Here is a 17165-nt window from a genome sequence, read left to right as displayed (position 1 = left end):
CGAGCGGTTTCCTGTTTGATACCTTGTCGGAATACTTCTGCTAAACTGCTATTAGCAGTTACATTCCCTGTAGACCAATTTCCCAAATCTTCTGATATACTATTGGAAATCTATGGACTAAAAGAGAGATCAGTCCAAAATAACATAGTGGGACTCGGAGTAAAGCCACTAGATAAGAGGAGCCTGTGTAGATGGGTCTTATAGCGAGAGATATTAACATGGAACAGAGAAAGTCCTTCACCTCCACTATTCCTTATGCATTAATCATTACCTGCTCAGGGCCGTGGAAGCCTAACTGAGGGGCCAACCTTTGCGCAGTAAGGAGTCAGACGCATTCCTAATCTCCTCCTTACACAAACAGCACGAACAAAGGAGAGTACTTCCTCAGGCCGAGAGCACAAGAGTGTCGGGGAGGGAGGCCACACACACACACACACACACACACACACACACACATCGCATTCCACTGCAAATCATATACGTTCATCATTACCACAGACCACCTGCCCTGTGCTAAGCGATTAGCCCTCACACCAATAGGCCAAACTGAAACGGGCCTCTTCCTCTCCTCCCCAAAATAGGACGCTTTGCTGGTTCTTACTGATGCACTTTGCAGTGGTTGACTCTGGCACTCAGTGCACCGCTTAATATAAAGGCATCTATGAGCCTGCTTAGCAACCACCTTTGAGGGTTCGTTTTTTTATCATTTGTTATGTTTGATTGGGTTTACAGAAGCATCTCTGCTCACTCTAAGATAAGGGCCAAACAACAAAAGAATGATCTTGTGCATGCTTTAGTAACGCAGGTTATGTTGGCCTGTTCACCTGTGCCTTTATCTCAGAGGTCACCAGCAGTATCCACTGTCCTTGTTTTTTGTACATAGCATGTGCTATATTAAAAAAAACAAAACAATTTAGAGCAAAATCTTTTGCATGACTTAGAAGTCTTTCTCAGCTCAGACCACTGTCTTTGTGCATTGCATTAAAACAGAAAGCAGAGTGTGTTTTTAAACAGAGCCACACACCCAGGCGTAACGTATGCCGTTTGTGAGGTAGTGAGACAGGCCTGAAGGGTCATGGATGTTTTTAGGGGCTAACAAACACAGAGGCTGAGCACCCCTCTGGAGGTGCCCTGCCCATGGGAAGGCCACAAAGAGAGAGCGTGAGAACACACCTTCCCCGTGCCTCTGCTCTGGGCCTCTGTCACACTCCCATGGCAAGAAGGACCAAGCAAAACATCCTCGGCGTTCCAGTCAACACCTGCATCTGGTATTCCTTGCTCTGCCTTTGCCCTCTATCTCCTTTCCCCCTTTTCCTGAGCGCATCGGTGAGATTTTCTCCGTCAACGGAGGCCTTTGTTCTTTCGTCTCTGACAGCGCTGTTCCCAAGGCCGGCAAGGAATCCCTTCATTACACCGCGCAATCTGAACTGTCAGATGTGAGGAGTGAGGGGAGGATATAGACGGGCCTGCAGGTACGGTCTTGTGAGTGCCCACCCGCCCACAGACACACACCCACCTACCACAAACGTGTGCACACACACACACACACGCATTCCCTCATTCTCAGCCGGAATCTATGCACGAGACCTGGATCCAAGTATCTGTCAAGGGAAAAAATAATTCCTCAAGATTCTGCTCCTTTTAAAATAAATGATCAATAACAACATTCCTTATTCCTTTCGACCCACACAAACACCGACCGCGCCAAGAACCACTTCAAGCTCTGTGAGCCTCAGCACTTTCAGAACACCATCACTTTTAGAATATATCAGTACAAACACGCCAAGTGTGCTTCAGACCAAACACTTCAGCAGCCCGAGCTGATTACAAAAGCTGAAACCAAACTATCGGCCCTGCAAATACACAGCTGGTCTCTAATGACAACAAATATTTAACTATCAAACTAAAAGTAAATAACTAAATAACTAAATCCATCGATAGAGATTTTTCCCCCACTAGCTCATCATCAGTCACTTTTTGTAATGTAACAGTCAAATCTGTTTCAGATTTCTTTGAGGCATTTGTAACAAATGTACTGGCTAAATTAGAAAAAAAACAAAACATAACAAGAAGAAGAAGAAGAAACAGGCTTGCAGAAGACCATTTCTCACCCAGACAGCGAACAGACAAAAAGAGGAATTTTCATGTTTGTGCCAAATTCTGAGGAACACTGCAAAGGATGGAGAAGTATAGAAGTCACCTGCCAAGCGGGGCTAGGGGCCTGGTGCTGCTCTGCTCTTTATCTCTGCCAGGGCTTCTCTCAGTGCTACACTGCTGGCGTTTCAAGACCAAATCCGCATCTGAGCGTCTCGGTGGCGAAAACACATCGGCCCACGCGGAGGTCGCGGCAGGTCGATCACTAGTGTCCTACCTGCGACCGTGTGCTCACGGGAGGTGAGTCCACTGGTGCGTGAACGGTCCCCTCGAGCACGTGTTCACTTTTGAGAATCTTTGACTAGGTTTAAGGCTACAGCTGCATTGCATAGCCCATTTACCCTCTCCAGTCGACTAGGGACGCACTTGAAAAACTATTTTAAGTCTGACCATTGGACGCTCCTGATTTATTCATTCACTCTTGGACGTCCATTTCCTTCAGCGCTCGGCCCAATCCGCCGCTGGAGCTTCTGTTCAGATAAAATTAGCAGCCAGCCCCTTCAACTACATTAGCTCCAGGCGTTTCAAACATGAGAACAAGAACAGCACTGCTACAGGAAAAAAGAAACAGAAAGAGAGAGAAAAAGAGAGAGAGAGCGATAGAGGGGGGGGAGAGAGAGAGAGAGAGAGAGAGCGATAGAGAGAGAGAGAGAGAGAGAGAGAGCGATAGAGGGGGAGAGAGAGAGAGAGAGCGATAGAGGGGGAGAGAGAGAGAGAGAGAGAGAGAGAGAGAGAGCGATAGAGGGGGAGAGAGAGAGAGAGAGAGAGAGAGAGAGAGAGCGATAGAGGGGGAGAGAGAGAGAGAGAGAGAGGCAACAGAAGGCAGAAGATTTTTAGTAGCCCACTCTGATTTCAGAGAAGAGTACCCTGGAGGACTGGCCTTTCACTCGGGGTAGTCAGGAGCCCTGGGGCGGCTCTATCTGAAACAGACACACCCTGGTCTGTCTTACCTGAATGCCGATGGTGTTGTTTGGCGTGCACATGATACACAGCACTTTTTATGCCCCAGGCTTCAGAAAATGTACTGTTTTAACAAATGCACCTCTGTAGTGTTATAAAGCAAAATAAGAGTTTTCACTTTGGGGCACCATTTGAAAAACCACAGTCATCACAGTTAATAAACTCAGCTCTCAGCTACTCTTCATCGTGTCGATCCGACAGCAACGACAGGTGACGCATAAAAGCGTGCACCATTCATGAGCAGAGCAGTCATCACACATGCCTCACATCCCCCATCCTCCACACAGAGGAGGCAGCTCCGCTCACCTTCCACGCAGAGCTCCACCTGCTCCAGATTGCGCAGCGTAATCCTCATCAGGCTGGAGCTGAGCATCAGCTCGTTCTTGTGGGTCGGCCACATGTCCTCAGGGGCCACGTTCACGAAGAAGATGCGCGTGTCGCCGGTGGCTACCTGGTTGTCGCAGATGCCCGGGTCGCCGAAGCCACCGATCATCACCTTGTTCCCGCCGTCCAGAAGCAGACCTCCCCTGACCATAGGCTTGCCTTTCAGGTAGCGCCACACCCGTACCTGCAGACGCGGCAGAGAGCAGAGAAGAGAAACGCTCTGGTCAAAACAGCTCTCGCTGCACTCCAGTGCAACAATCACTTACTGCAGCACAAAGCAATTACATTTGCAGTTTTTATTTATTTATTTTTTATTAGTCATCTCATTCGAGTAGACGAAAGGGAGTAATACATGCTGTTTGTCATATTTTATGGAAGTTCATGCCACTGGTCCTTGGGGCAAACTCAGTCAGCACATTTCTCTCAGGGGGACCTTATGAGTTCTTCGAGTTAGTTATCAGTTACACAAGAGACTTGAGTCAGGAGTTGTTTTTTCAGTAAATCTAGCAAAAACCATAGTAATTTAGGCATGGACAAACTGCTCTTTTCACTAAATTAAGACGTATCGAAGTCTTCTCGTTAAACATACAGCAGAAGGGTACACCAATTACTCTGAGCACAAACAGAGCCTACTGACACGACCTGGTGTCATACTGCATGTTTCTCTAAGCTGCGGAGGCGTTTATAATCGTACTCAGATGTCCCAAGTGTCAGTGAGCAGTTTGACACGCCAGAGCATCACATGCTGCATCGAATACGTGGGCCGTGCTACTAATTATCCTTTGACCCAGTGATGTCGAAATTGAATTTTTGTGTATTAACTTTCCTGTCCATAACTATCCATGATAACATATGTAATACCAACAAAGCATCGGTAGAGTGAATGTCTGACAGGTGTCCGCTCCTTAACCAGCGTTAACATATATGTTTTACTGCTGGATTAATGTGTAACCTTCTGTACGACGAGTTTAATAACAGATTTCATGCACAGATGTAAATCTTTCGATAAAACACGACACGGCGTGTTGAACAGAAAGCTGTGCCGTTCAACGTTACTTTTCCCCACTGATCGCTTTGCAAACTGCAGGGCACGCAGTACTGATCTCTCCAAGCTTGGTGAGTCTCACCTTGCAAGAGTAAGTGTTGTGGACCGGGTCCATGTTCATGATTTCCTCCACGGTTCCGGTTAAAACAATATTAGCTTCCTCTTCTCTTTCCTCCAGTTTTTTCTCCGGACAACTTCCATGGCCACACTGAGCCAAAAGCGCGACCACTACGAGCGCCCACCCGAGCAAGTGAAACGTCTCTCGTCGCCGTGAGCTCATTGTCACACACAGAAAAAAAAAAACCCGAAAGTGGCAAATTCGTTGTTAACGGTTGTAGACTTTTCTTTTTAAAAACACCATCTATCTGCAACACCCCTGCTGCGCGAAGCCTGCCTGACTTTGCTCCGAGTTTACTGCAGTATGCAGCGCTCTTTGGTGCGTTTAGGTCGCACGCATCTGGTTTGCGCGCTTACTTCCCAGCGAAGCGGCTGGAAGAGAAGAAAGGGGCAGGATTGTTTTCCAAGGAATGTTCATCGCCACCGGGCTCCTCTGCCCCCCTCCCACCCTCGGTGCTCGGAGAATGACGCTTCTGATTTGCATGCAATCTGAATTGCTGATAAGACTGACGGAGGGGTTGTAGGGGTTGGCGGAGAGTGGTGCAAAACGCCACCCTTTGGAAAGGCTGGTCGGAGAGCAGCAGGGAACCCGGTTTACCTCTGCAGGATATCAGAGCAACTTTTCACCGGCGCTAACACTGCGTTGGCTACGTTAAAGCAGGGGTGCAAAGGACAGGCGGCTAAAGGGAACACTGCTGTTTATTTTGCACAGGCGTATATTCCATTTAGGTCTTCAAATTTGGTTTGTCACGGAGACAAATACGCTATGATGGGGGGAAAATACGGCTGTCTAATGATTGTTATACGGAAAATGCATAAACGTTGCCATGTGTGCGTGCTGGAGCTCCTCGGAAGCAGACGGCGCGTAAATTTCCACTCTTGTAAAGCTGTAATTTAACTAGCCATCCGTCTATTCTTGGAAAATGACAGGGTAAGGGATCCGAAGACAGACTGATATATTTGTAGACAACGTAATCCCTAATTCCCATTTGTACTTGTTTTAATCATTGATCTACAGATAATGCCTGAAGATGGGCCTCTAGTGTAAGTTGTAAATCTCGAATTTATAGGAGCAATGTCACTTACCACCAAAAGGTAGCAAACAATATTTATGAAAGTGGTTATTTGTTATTTTACATTTGTTTTCTGTACACTGTGGCTCACACAAGATGAAGAATTAAATTGCTTTGTAGTTCTCCAATGAACCAGTTTATGCTCCATAGAGCAGCTCCCCCACATGGAGGTGGCCATATTTAAAATAGATTTAGTACAGGGTCTCTGAAACATCCAGGCCACTAGGTGTCAGTATAATGAGTATTTCATAATGTAAAGAAGAATCTTTGGGAAAGGGACTTATTGCTCCTTTAATCAACTGTACTACTATGTTTTTATATCAGTGTGGTTTCATTTTGAGCGAAACCTAATGACTTTAACATTGATTCTATCATCAATACATTGGAAGATTGTAACTTAAGAACTGTAACTACATTGCAGCTGAGTAGCTCGCTTCTTAACTCCATCATAACAATCTCCTTTGATATTACTACAAATATATTTAACAAACCACATCAGCAAGCTTCCGGTTATATGATAAAATTGCTACAGTCTGCTGCAGTTTAGTTGGGAGTCATGGGGTCCCAGAGTCCATCGTCTGAACTCCTGTGAGCGAGAGGACTGGATGCAGTGCGCAGACACAAGCTCTTACACAGCCAGTTACACAAATCTCATTCTATTGCTCTTAGACTGGAGCTTTACACACACACACACACACACACACACACACCCTTTCCTTTTCTGTCTCCAAGGTAGCATTATGCATACAGCCCACATAAAGCCCATTGTAACTGACCTCATTTAAGAAAAATTGCCACTCATAAAATTGCTCATACTAGCTTAAAACCTACCTGAAAGTTTACTGCTATGGGAGAAAACAGCTTCACTCCATGCATAAGAAAGTCAGCGCAGGAGAGGGTGTGAAAGCACTGATAGTATAAGGGCCACAAACACTCCTGAAATTCGTAAGGAAGATGTCGGCATCTCTGCCGCAAAAGGGAGGGCTTTAACCATCACAGGAACTATCACGTTTCTCTACAACCAAGACTCCCCAACAGCCTTTCATTGCCCACAAATATTTCACCACAAAAGAGTTTCAGAAATAAACAAGCTTTAACAAGCAGCACACTTGCAGAAGATGCTGGAAGAGAGTTTTTGTCAAAGTGTAACCTCTAGAGATATGCCACCATTGTTTATAGTTAATCTCATCAAGACATGTTCCCTCTGGCCTGCCTATTAGCTGCCTTCATGCTCTTCACTTCACTACCAGCCTCCTATGTCCTCCCAGGGTCAGCGAGACACAATGTATCAGAATTTGGCTAATGTAAGCCAAAAATGTGTCATTTATTAGACATATTACAAGTATTAAATGTTGGTATCTGAGTGTATGTTTGCAAATGAGTGTTAATTAAGTGCTATAATTCAGAAAGCAGTCTGCACCACCCTTTGTCATTTAGTTATCGCACACACTCGCACGCACACACACACACACACACACACACACACACACACACACACACACACACACAGTCGTAGGTTTATCGACACCCTTCTGTTTTGCCTCCTTTGCTAATTTTCCTCCCTTTCTTAGTGACGACAGCATTTCTCCTTTTATCAGGCCTTGGGCTGCGAGCAGAGTGACAGCCACCCCCAGCACTCCCCTGCATGGCATCCGTGTCCTTTCAAAACATGGAGACAGTGTTCCTCCACCTGGCAGTCTTGGCCAGCCCTCAAAACAGCACAAAAACTGTTCTCTCTCTCTCTCCCACTCTCTTTCTCTCTCTCTCTCTCTCTCTCTGCAACATCCTGTTTTCCGCAGCACCTACACTCTTTTATCATTGTAACAGTTGAAGGGGGGGATAAATTACATCCTCATAGTACATTATCATCCATCAACCTCTTCATCACTGTTCATTCTCCATGGAGCATGACACAATATCTCAGCGGCACCTTCTGTATCATGGCTGATACGGAGAAAGGACGTTTTCAGCTTTTCACCTGGCGGACTGCATTGTGCATGCCAACAGCTCTATATATCAACACAGTTATGTAATGGTTCTGTTAGTGATTTGATAGCATCACTGCAGCCTCCCACAATGGGCAGTTAAGATGTATATGGGAGAGCTGTATGCCATCACAGTCAACACGTGAACCACTGGATGGCACTGCTGAACTCACACCGTAGGTGCGATGTGCTCTGCTGTGGTGCTGAACGAACCCTCCCTACATGCACGGAGCACAGAGGCCTGTTTTCAATCGGAGGATGTGAGAGAACCTGAAACTGAGCTTCTTGTTCCTCGAGCCAGCAGAAGCAAATTGCAGACGTGTGTGCAAGGGAGACCTGCAGTGATACAGCAGCTGCAGACGCATAACCGTACGGGAGTGGGTGTCACCGCGGAGCCCGTTAGCTCAGTGAGTAGAGGCGCAGACTGCTGAAGGCTGGGCACGCGTGTGCATGCGTGTGTGCGTGCGTGTGTGTGTGTGCGTGTGTGTGTGCGCGTGTGTGTGTGCGCGTGTGTGTGTGCGTGTGTGTGTGCGTGTGTGTGTGTGCGCGCGTGTGTGTGCGTGTGTGTGTGCGTGTGCGTCTGCACGTGCGCATGTGCGTGCATGTGTGCGCGCGCGCGCGCGTGTGTGTGTGTGCGCGCGTGTGTGTGCGCATGTGTGTGTGCGTGTGTGTGCGTGTGTGTGTGCGCGTGTGTGTGCGTGTGTGCGCGTGTGTGTGCGTGTGTGTGTGTGCGTGTGCGTGTGTGTGTGTGTGTGTGTGTGTGTGTGAATGAGACTGAGAGGGAGCAGAAGGTCGGACAGAAGGCACGGGCTGCACACAGCAGATGTTGTGCAGGTTGGGATGGTGATGGGGCATTGGTCTGCAATGCTGAACTTCTCTCTCTGCTCTCTCTTCACTGAGTGTTTTTCCTCCCCCTTTAGGGGCAAGTAATTGCATGGCAAATTGCTGCATTCCAGTACACGGGTGGAGATAGCATTATCTCATGTCTGACCAGAGGTGCCACATTTCCCCTGGACTGCCGGCACTGTAAACAACTGTGCAAACACAGCCCATCTGGACACACTGTGGCGAGCACTGTGGCGTCTGATGGTAGACTCCAGACTGACACTCTCACACACCTATTGTACATGACTTAGGGTACAGTCTAATCTTTAGCACTATCCCATTATAAATAACTTTGTAACATCTGCTTCAACGTCAGAGTCTATGTCATTGCATAAGGAGACTTGGACAATCAAACGTTCATACATAGATTATGAAGAAAGATAACCGAAACGCGGAGGGCAGAATAGTAAAATAATAATAATAGCAGATTTTTGGTCCAGTGTCCCACTAAAAACTGGCCAGTTTTGTTGTGACAAATATAGTGACTGGTGCAGCTCGGACTGTGCATGTGTTGGATCCCTGATACCTGCTGGTTTCCACTCTCTTTAAGCAGCCAGTATACAGACCAGGCCTGTTTCCATTTCTGCCCTGGAGTGAGATAACCGTCAGCAGAAGCCCTCACATCACCTGAGCTTCATCACCACCAACTGAGAGCACGCAGGCACGCAGGAGGAGAAGGAACACACCCCAAGCAGCAGCAGCACACCCCAAGCAGCAGTATCATTCTCTTCCCTCCGTATCGGACTTCTACAGCCCAAGAAAACGGAAGTCGCTGATAAGGTCTCCACCCCAAGAATACACTTCCTGTGGTTTCGCTCTGCTCTCTGCAGCATATTAATGGGTCATACAGTGCAATATAAATCACTTGACACTTTATAGATGGGCACCTTTTGCTGAGTAAGGCGCAGAGAGTTAGGGCTTACGTGGAACGGACGTTCGTCTTTTGGCTTGTCAGAAGAGAGTTAGAGCATTGGACGTGATTTACAGATCAGGGTGCCTTTATGGCCAGATTCGTTTCAGGGCACTTAGGCAGACAGTGCACGCTCTCGCAATTAGGAAATGAGTCTGCTGGGATAGCTCTGCTGTACCATGCCACTGTAAATTAGCTCTAATGAAAACATCTCTGCAGACTGTAAATAATAATAATAATGATGATGATGAAGAAGGTGATGACGATAACGACGACAACGATGTTTAAAATCAATCAATAATAATTGTTCCCTTTTAAAGAAGTAGAAGCATAAGCCACAAATAAAGTTTGGAACAGGATGAGGTTTCAAAAGAATTTGGGGAATAATTACGGCAAATACCACCCAACACTGCAGAGGTCCACAAGCCTCACTTTGTTACAGCCACACGGAGGGCTTTGTTGGATATTCTGATATATGTTCTGATATATGTGCATTTATCCAAATCTTTCCTCTTATTAAAAGCATGATAGGGGGATACGCCACTGTGGCTAACAGTCGGTCCAAGAATACGAATAGTCCCGAGAGAGGGACGATGACTAAGAGCTGAGTCACGGATGTGAGCGATAGTATGGGGAAGTGGAAGAGCAGGGTGCGGTGGCATTAGTGGGGGTGGAGGGCAGACAGCCATCCCCACAGGTCCACTCTCCTAATAGGCCGAGCAGTTCCATTAGGTAATGGCCCAGGCGGGTAAGTGATCCGCCTGATTGATTGGCGCCGATGTGCACGGCTTTGCTGCTGGAGTGCCGACTCGCCAGAGAGTTGCAGCTACGCGGGCCACCCACTGCAGAGCCCAAGGTGTAGCTGAGAAACTCTGCATTCCAATGTGTCGCCGCCGATGTGAAGAAGCTTGGTGTAATGCTGTAGGATGTTTGAACAGAACATATAAGGCTATATGCTGATTATTTTTTATATGTTAAATACAGCAGTAGAGATCTCAAGGGACCACAGAGCTAGAAGTGTTGAAAGATTGTTTGGGACGAGGGGAGACATCTATATCTCCTCAGTCATGAAGTTTGTTGAGCAGAAGCAGATGTTATGAGCAGAAACGCGTCGTGTCAGCTCTGTGAACAGTGACGCACGTCATGTCATCTCTGTGGACTGTGAATCATTTATTGACAACTCTGTGGACAGTGAATCACGTCATGTCAACTCTGTGGACTGTGAATCATTTATTGACAACTCTGTGGACAGTGAATCACGTCATGTCAACTCTGTGGACTGTGAATCATTTATTGACAACTCTGTGGACAGTGAATCACGTCATGTCAACTCTGTGAACAGTGAATCATGTCATCTCTGCTCGTTTTGGCACAGCTGCTCACCCATTCCTTTGGCTCCTCCTTTCCTGAACTACATGCACCGTTAGCAACGCAATATTGGCATGGAGGAGCTCGGCCCAGCCCTGCAGTCTGTTAGACAGCCAGGCAGCATGGAGGAGGAGGAGGAGAAGCAGGCCGGTCCGGACACGTCGGAGGCTTCACGGCACATCTCCGCCTCTGGCTCAGCATCACCGCGCGGCCAACGGGCCTTCGATGCCCGCAGCGCCGACGTCACTCATCGGCAGGGAAAGCTCCGGGGCTGTATCCGGGGCTGGCGCTCCAGCCCGGCCACTGCACAAAGCAGTTATCACGCTTCTCGCCGCTACCTTCTAATTTCCCCCCACCCAGAGGTGGAGGGCCGGAGGCTGTTCCTCCCAGCACTCAGGCACAGGTGGAGCTCTGGTGGACTAGGGGGGAGCCTCCCTCCAATAATCACTCTTCATTCCATAGACCTAGCAGGCAATACATATCCCAACAGCACGTCAGTCAGCAAAGTCTTTCGTTTTTTTCTGTGGGGAAAGTCCTTTTTTTGTCATATGAAAGGTAACATTAGCTAAAGATCTAAAGACACTGATTGGGATTTTGTGTGACATCCAGAAAGGTTTTCACATTAGTCCAAAAGTGTAAAAAATGTATATTAATAATAAAGATGTTTATATTAAATGTTTCTAATACATTATAAATATATTTATTATGAATATGTATTGAATTTCATTAGACTTTCACAGAATCATGTCAAATTGTGGTAGGTTTCAGGAGAAACATTTAAATGTCATATCAGAATTCTAAAGAGGAAACAGAAAAGTCTATCCATGATAGTCTGTCCATGGTACAGTCTGTCCAGTCTGTTTTCTTGAGTTTTTATTTTGTATACTTTACATAACAGAGTAAATATATGTGTATTTTCACAGAGTAAATATGTGTTTTCTGTCCTGTATTCTGTATCATTTACATGTAATGCTAAAATTTGTTCTTAATCCTGTGTTTCTGAAATAATCATTTTGAATGATGTTTTTCAGGGTATTTTATGGGGTATACAGCTTGTATTATCATATAAGTTCATATAAGTTCCACTGTGGAACAGCAGTTTAACATGACCTCACATGAGTTCTATCTTTTGGATACTGGAGGAACACACTGAAAACATCTGTTTCTGTGCCAAGGAAATATATTGCTTTCTACACAACTTCCATTTCTACTATTCAAACTATTTATTTTTGCTCCACGGGCAATTTTGGTTTCTTCTCATCCATCCCTAGTAGTAATTTATCATCTGTGCATACCTAATAGCACCTACTGCCTGTCTGGACTGCACACCCTCCCTCAGCAATGTGGTGATTTATATTTTTGAAGGAAATTGCAGATATCATATTCAGTTATAGAGTAACAGTAGATACACTATGATAAGTTGTGGAATATTTTATGTGATGCTGTTTATTGTGTATTGCAATGGGTATGAAGTTAGGCTATCTATAGTGCAGTCCTGTAAATAGCAAGAGACTCACATGTATTTGTGCATTTGACTGCATCCTACCGGGCCTGAAATGAAACAATAACTAAAGAAACATAAAGTGCAGGTTGTCTGCTTTGAGAATATGTATGTCCACATAACCTGAACTGTGCAGGAATTATCAGCATTTTTATCCACAGAACTCTTATTTTGGTGGACTCAAAAGTAAAAGTCAAAGTCAAATGTATTTTATATAGTGCTTTTTACAGCAGGCTTCGTCATAAAGTAGCTTTACAAATGTCCAGTTCCCTAATGAGCTGTTCCCTAGTGGCAATAGTGACAGTGAAAAACTCCCTGGGTGGAACTGAGGATGAAACCTTAGGAGGATCAAGGCTCAAGAAAAGAGCCCATCCTGCTCGCATGGCATTAACTGGACAGCTGGCGTTGTGCTTTATTCCTGTGTAGTTTTGTAGTGTTGCATCTTCAGTCCATGAATAACAGAGCTAAGAAAAAGGTTTGAGCTGATTAGAACAGTGGCATTTGTTTTTAAATCACCTGTATGGTACAGAGTTAAGAAGCATCGATGGACCGGTGAACTTAACAATGTCAGGCAAGATGGAGCAGCTGACTGTGCAGGCACAGAGAATGACAAAGCCAACATTCTGCATAGTGACTGTGTCACTTAACATCGAACTGTGGTACTACCAGGTCAAAACAACAAAAGTTGTAACACTCTCACATTACTTTTATTGCACTGTAGTGCACTTACATTTTTTTCATAGTGAAATACAAAATAGATGTGTCTGATACTGCAGAATCTAAAATTCGCACCAAAGTTAAATGGATTATAGCTGCAGTTTAACCTAGTTATTAGTTAGTTAGCCCAGGGTTTCCTAACAGAGTTCATGGGAAGGCTGAAAATATCTCTTGCAGGCTAGCACATGCACATGCTGATACGTCTTCAGAAACAAAGGATACACTGCGTATACTTTGTTCACATTGCACATACTCGGTGTCTGTTTTGAAAAGTAGTTACTATGGGTTCCAAACAAACCCAAACTCGCAGACTTCTTTTTCTCTTTTAACTGTCTTGCTTTATAGTCAGGAGTGCTCTGTAAAGGACAAGCACTCATTGATCAAACTGAACTCAATATAGCAGGGAGTGGTCCCTTAAGAGTCTGCATGCAAAGGTAAGCAAAGAGTCAAAGAGAATCACTTTTTAATCCAACCACTGAAAAGCATCAAATGACATCTGGGACATGTATTTAGTTAGTAGATTTAGTTAGCAGATTAAATTGGTAGATTTAGTTAGTAGATTAAATTGGTAGATTTAGTTGGTATATTAAATTGGTAGATTTAGTTAGTAGATTAAGTTAGTAGATTTAGTTGGCAGATTTAGTTGGTAGATTTAGTTGGTAGAATGAATGCCAGAGCTAGGTTGATCTGAAGACTTCCAAGAACACAACGTATCAGTAGAGGGAGTTGTCTGAGGATGCAGTAAGCGTCTGACACGACACCACTACTAGGGGTGCAATTTACATGCAGAGATCTGCAAATTCTGTGTCTTTAAAAAAAAAGGTAGTAGAAGCACAATTAATCCCCAAATTCCAATGAGTTATCTGCCGTTGTGCACAGGAAACCTAGGATTATGAAAGCTAGGATTATGAAAGCTAGGATTTCAAGGATGTTTCTGAAAGGTGCGAAGAACTAGAACTATGCTTCCCTCTGTTGGAAGGAAAATCCAATGCAATGGCCGCTTTTTCTCCCGGGCTATAACAATATTGCCTCCTTGTGGGCATTGTTTACCAGAAACACCACTGTGCGCCTTTAACATGCCCTTCTTTCTTTGTGGGACACACAAAATATCAAATATGACAAAACTGCACACATTTTATTGTCACTTCCAGGACCAAAGACTAACTGCTTCTTTCATGAATTAGTGTTGTTAATGCAAACCAAGATTATGACAAGTACACAGGCTGAACATAATCTGAAAATGTTATTAATATTAGATCTTTAGAAGAACCAAAGGGGCTGTATAACAAAATGACAATGGCACTGTAACAGCACGATACTTTAGCTGAGAACATTTTACTAGAGGCTCAAGATCAGGTTGTCAACCAGATGCCCACCAAGCTGTCCTGTCTCCAAGGCTGGCTCTCAACAGTACTCTTAGGGAAGGGCTGCCAGGTAGTTAGGCGCTGAACGAGGGAAGTAAGAAATATGTTCATTTCCATGGTGCTGCTCTTTGCTTTGGTTTATGGTCACCGCTCTTGGCTTTAATAAAGCTAGCACTCTTCGGATGCTGAGCTGGGGGATATAGCAGCATATTGGGAGAAAATCCATCTTATTTCTTTATAAAACTTTATAAAGAGTTTAGAATGCGCTCAATCTCACCAAAGCCCAAATAGGTAACCTTGTGTGCTTGAGGGATTGAATGAATTTCTACTTATCTTGACAGCAGGCTGCAGTTGAATGAAAGCTTTATATCAAACTAATGTCACTTGACGTTGAGAGAGTGGGAGCGAGAGCAGCTAGAGAAACAGAGAGAGAGAGAGAGAGAGAGAGAGAGCGAAGTGGAAGACGAAGGGCAGGCTCAGGTAGCAGCTGGTGAAAGGATTCCCAGCACTTACAGTGACCTAACAAGACCCAGAGAGAGAAATGAGGTGCCTTTCAACAAGCCTGATTATTAACACTGCTGCATGTCTCTGTCAGGAGAAACGATGACAAGGGTTTTTAATGGTTATGAACTCAAATACATAGATTAACATTTCCAAATGTCCCTAAAATTTGAAAGAAGCCACTGAACCAAACGCCTCAAGTAACCATGTCCTGGACAACAGATGGTTTCCAGGCAACAAAAGGTAGCGTTAGACATAACTGAATGTCTGATATATTTCATTTGTATGCTCATGTTAGAAAAGCTCTTAACTTACACCTATTTTATAGGTGCATTTCAGAGATACACAAACACAAACTCTAGCCTATCTGCACAATGTGACTACATGCACAACTTGTCTGCAAGCCTGTTTTTTATTGGTCAGCTTCTGAGTCAGCCAGAAGTTATTTGGACACTGGACTGTCCTTAATGCAACCATGACAGAAATGGGACACCCAAAAATATCTAAACAGCAGCAAGCCTGTAGTCAGAAACGATAGAGTCGCAGGACACCTCACACAAACTGTGTCTGGCAACACGCGGAATGTTGTCTATAGGCGCTCTCGAGCAACCACAAGATGTTTCTAATAAACAGATGTTGCTAATTAACAAGGATGGTGAATGTAATGTAAAATGAAAGGTACAGGAAAGTAACTACATATATAATAAATCAACAAATTATTGTTGAGAAATTAGGTCTTGAATACAGTAGGCAAAATGTTATCAGTGATCTAAAGGGTGCCCTGTAGAGGGCAGCAGAGATACACGCTTTTTACCCGCATACGGAAAAATCCACCACCATCTTCAAAATGACATTATCCCCCAAAAGGTTCAACTGCCATTATTTTTCAAATATCTAGGTAGTAGTTGTAGTAATAGTAGTAATGATAGTAGTAATATAGTATAGTGTACTATAATAGTATAGTATAGTATATAATGTAGTATAGTGTAGTATAATAGCATAGTATAAAAATAGTGTAGCATAGTATGTATGTATGTGTGTGTGTGTGTGTGTGTGTGTGTGTGTGTGTGTGTGTAGCATAGTATGTGTGTGTGTGTATATATATATATATATATATATAGTGTAGTATAATAGTATAGTATATGGTGTAGTATAGCATAGTGTAGTATAATAGTATAGTATATAAATAGTGTAGTATAATATAGTGTAATATAAGTATAAAATTAGTAAATCACCAAAAGATAAAACAAAAGCAAGCAGTTTTAAAAAAGAAAAATAATTATGAATAAAGGCAACTTTTGATTTTACAATAACAGCTCTTGCATTGTAGCTGAATAAATGTAATAGATTCATGAGTTGATAAGTTTCATGATGTGCATAGAAACACACTCAGCCTTGATTTATGACACACGAGATTGAGTTCTCACGGGAAGCTTGATTCAGCTCTGAACTTCCTCTGATCATCTACATTTGGGTTGTCGCACTACCACTGTCATTCATCTTTCCCATAGTGTTCCACGCCTTCATAATTCATATTAACCAGCTCTCAGTTGAGCACTGTTCTTTAAACACTACATCTCAGAGGAGAGAACAGCCTCATTCTCTCAGAGGAGAGAATGTTAGGAATACAACTTTTTTCTCGGAAGTTATTCAATGCAAACGATTTCAAATTCATGCCAGAAAATGGAAAAAAAAGAAGAAGAAGAGGATTTCCTGTGTTCCATTTGCACAAGCAAAACAACAGCTGCAAAGAACCCTTGTCCAGCTTGAACCCTTGACTGCTCCTGGGCTCCTGGGAACCCAGGGCCGATTGCTTGGGTGGCGCTTAAACAAACGTCGGACCTGGTGACTTACAATCCTCAAATTCCATCTCTCCAGGAGGCACAAAAACAATAAAGCTATCCTCAAGCGTCCGGAATTTTCGTGCACCCCATTAATATGACGCTTCACCAGGGCATCCTTTCACGCAAGCCGTCAGCCGCATGGGAGACAGTAGAGATGAGGTGCATTGTAAAGAGAAGAAAACAGCAGAAATTTGTCTGGTCTCTGAAAGCCAGAAGTCCTTTGCATACTTGCATGAAGGACTTTGATGTGCCACGGCGTGATTGAGAAGCGGGAAGCGCGGTTCGGTTTAATTTGCCGGAGAATGGATGGGAAAAGGGGTGGGATGGGGTGGTGGGAGAAGTTTCATTTAAAAAAAA

At 44.4% G+C, this 17165-nt stretch overlaps 1 protein-coding gene across 9 annotated transcripts in view; it reads right to left on the bottom strand.

Annotated features, from left to right (window-relative positions):
- agrn (agrin) overlaps positions 1-5119 on the bottom strand; it is a 154670-nt gene extending 149551 nt beyond the window's left edge. For 3 of the 9 annotated variants that reach the window (XM_081706886.1, XM_081706889.1, XM_081706888.1), the window contains exons 1-2: positions 4626-5118; positions 3421-3682 (exon numbers count right to left, since the gene is read on the bottom strand). In XM_081706886.1, coding sequence (XP_081563012.1) covers positions 3421-3682; positions 4626-4823 — 460 coding nt within the window. In that variant the 5' untranslated portion in view covers positions 4824-5118. Of the gene's footprint in view, positions 1-3420; positions 3683-4625 lie in introns of all 9 variants that reach the window. The other 6 variants (XM_081706890.1, XM_081706887.1, XM_035522435.2 and 3 more) reach the window with 4 other exon arrangements.
- Between the last annotated feature and the right edge of the window lie 12046 nt (positions 5120-17165).

The sequence above is a fragment of the Electrophorus electricus genome, chromosome 24, assembly GCF_041902795.1.
Source record: "Electrophorus electricus isolate QZ-2024a chromosome 24, ASM4190279v1, whole genome shotgun sequence".
Classification (NCBI taxonomy): Eukaryota; Metazoa; Chordata; class Actinopteri; order Gymnotiformes; family Gymnotidae; genus Electrophorus; species Electrophorus electricus.
The sequence above is the reverse complement of the archived record's forward strand: the minus strand, read 5'-3'. Positions and strand labels throughout refer to the sequence as shown.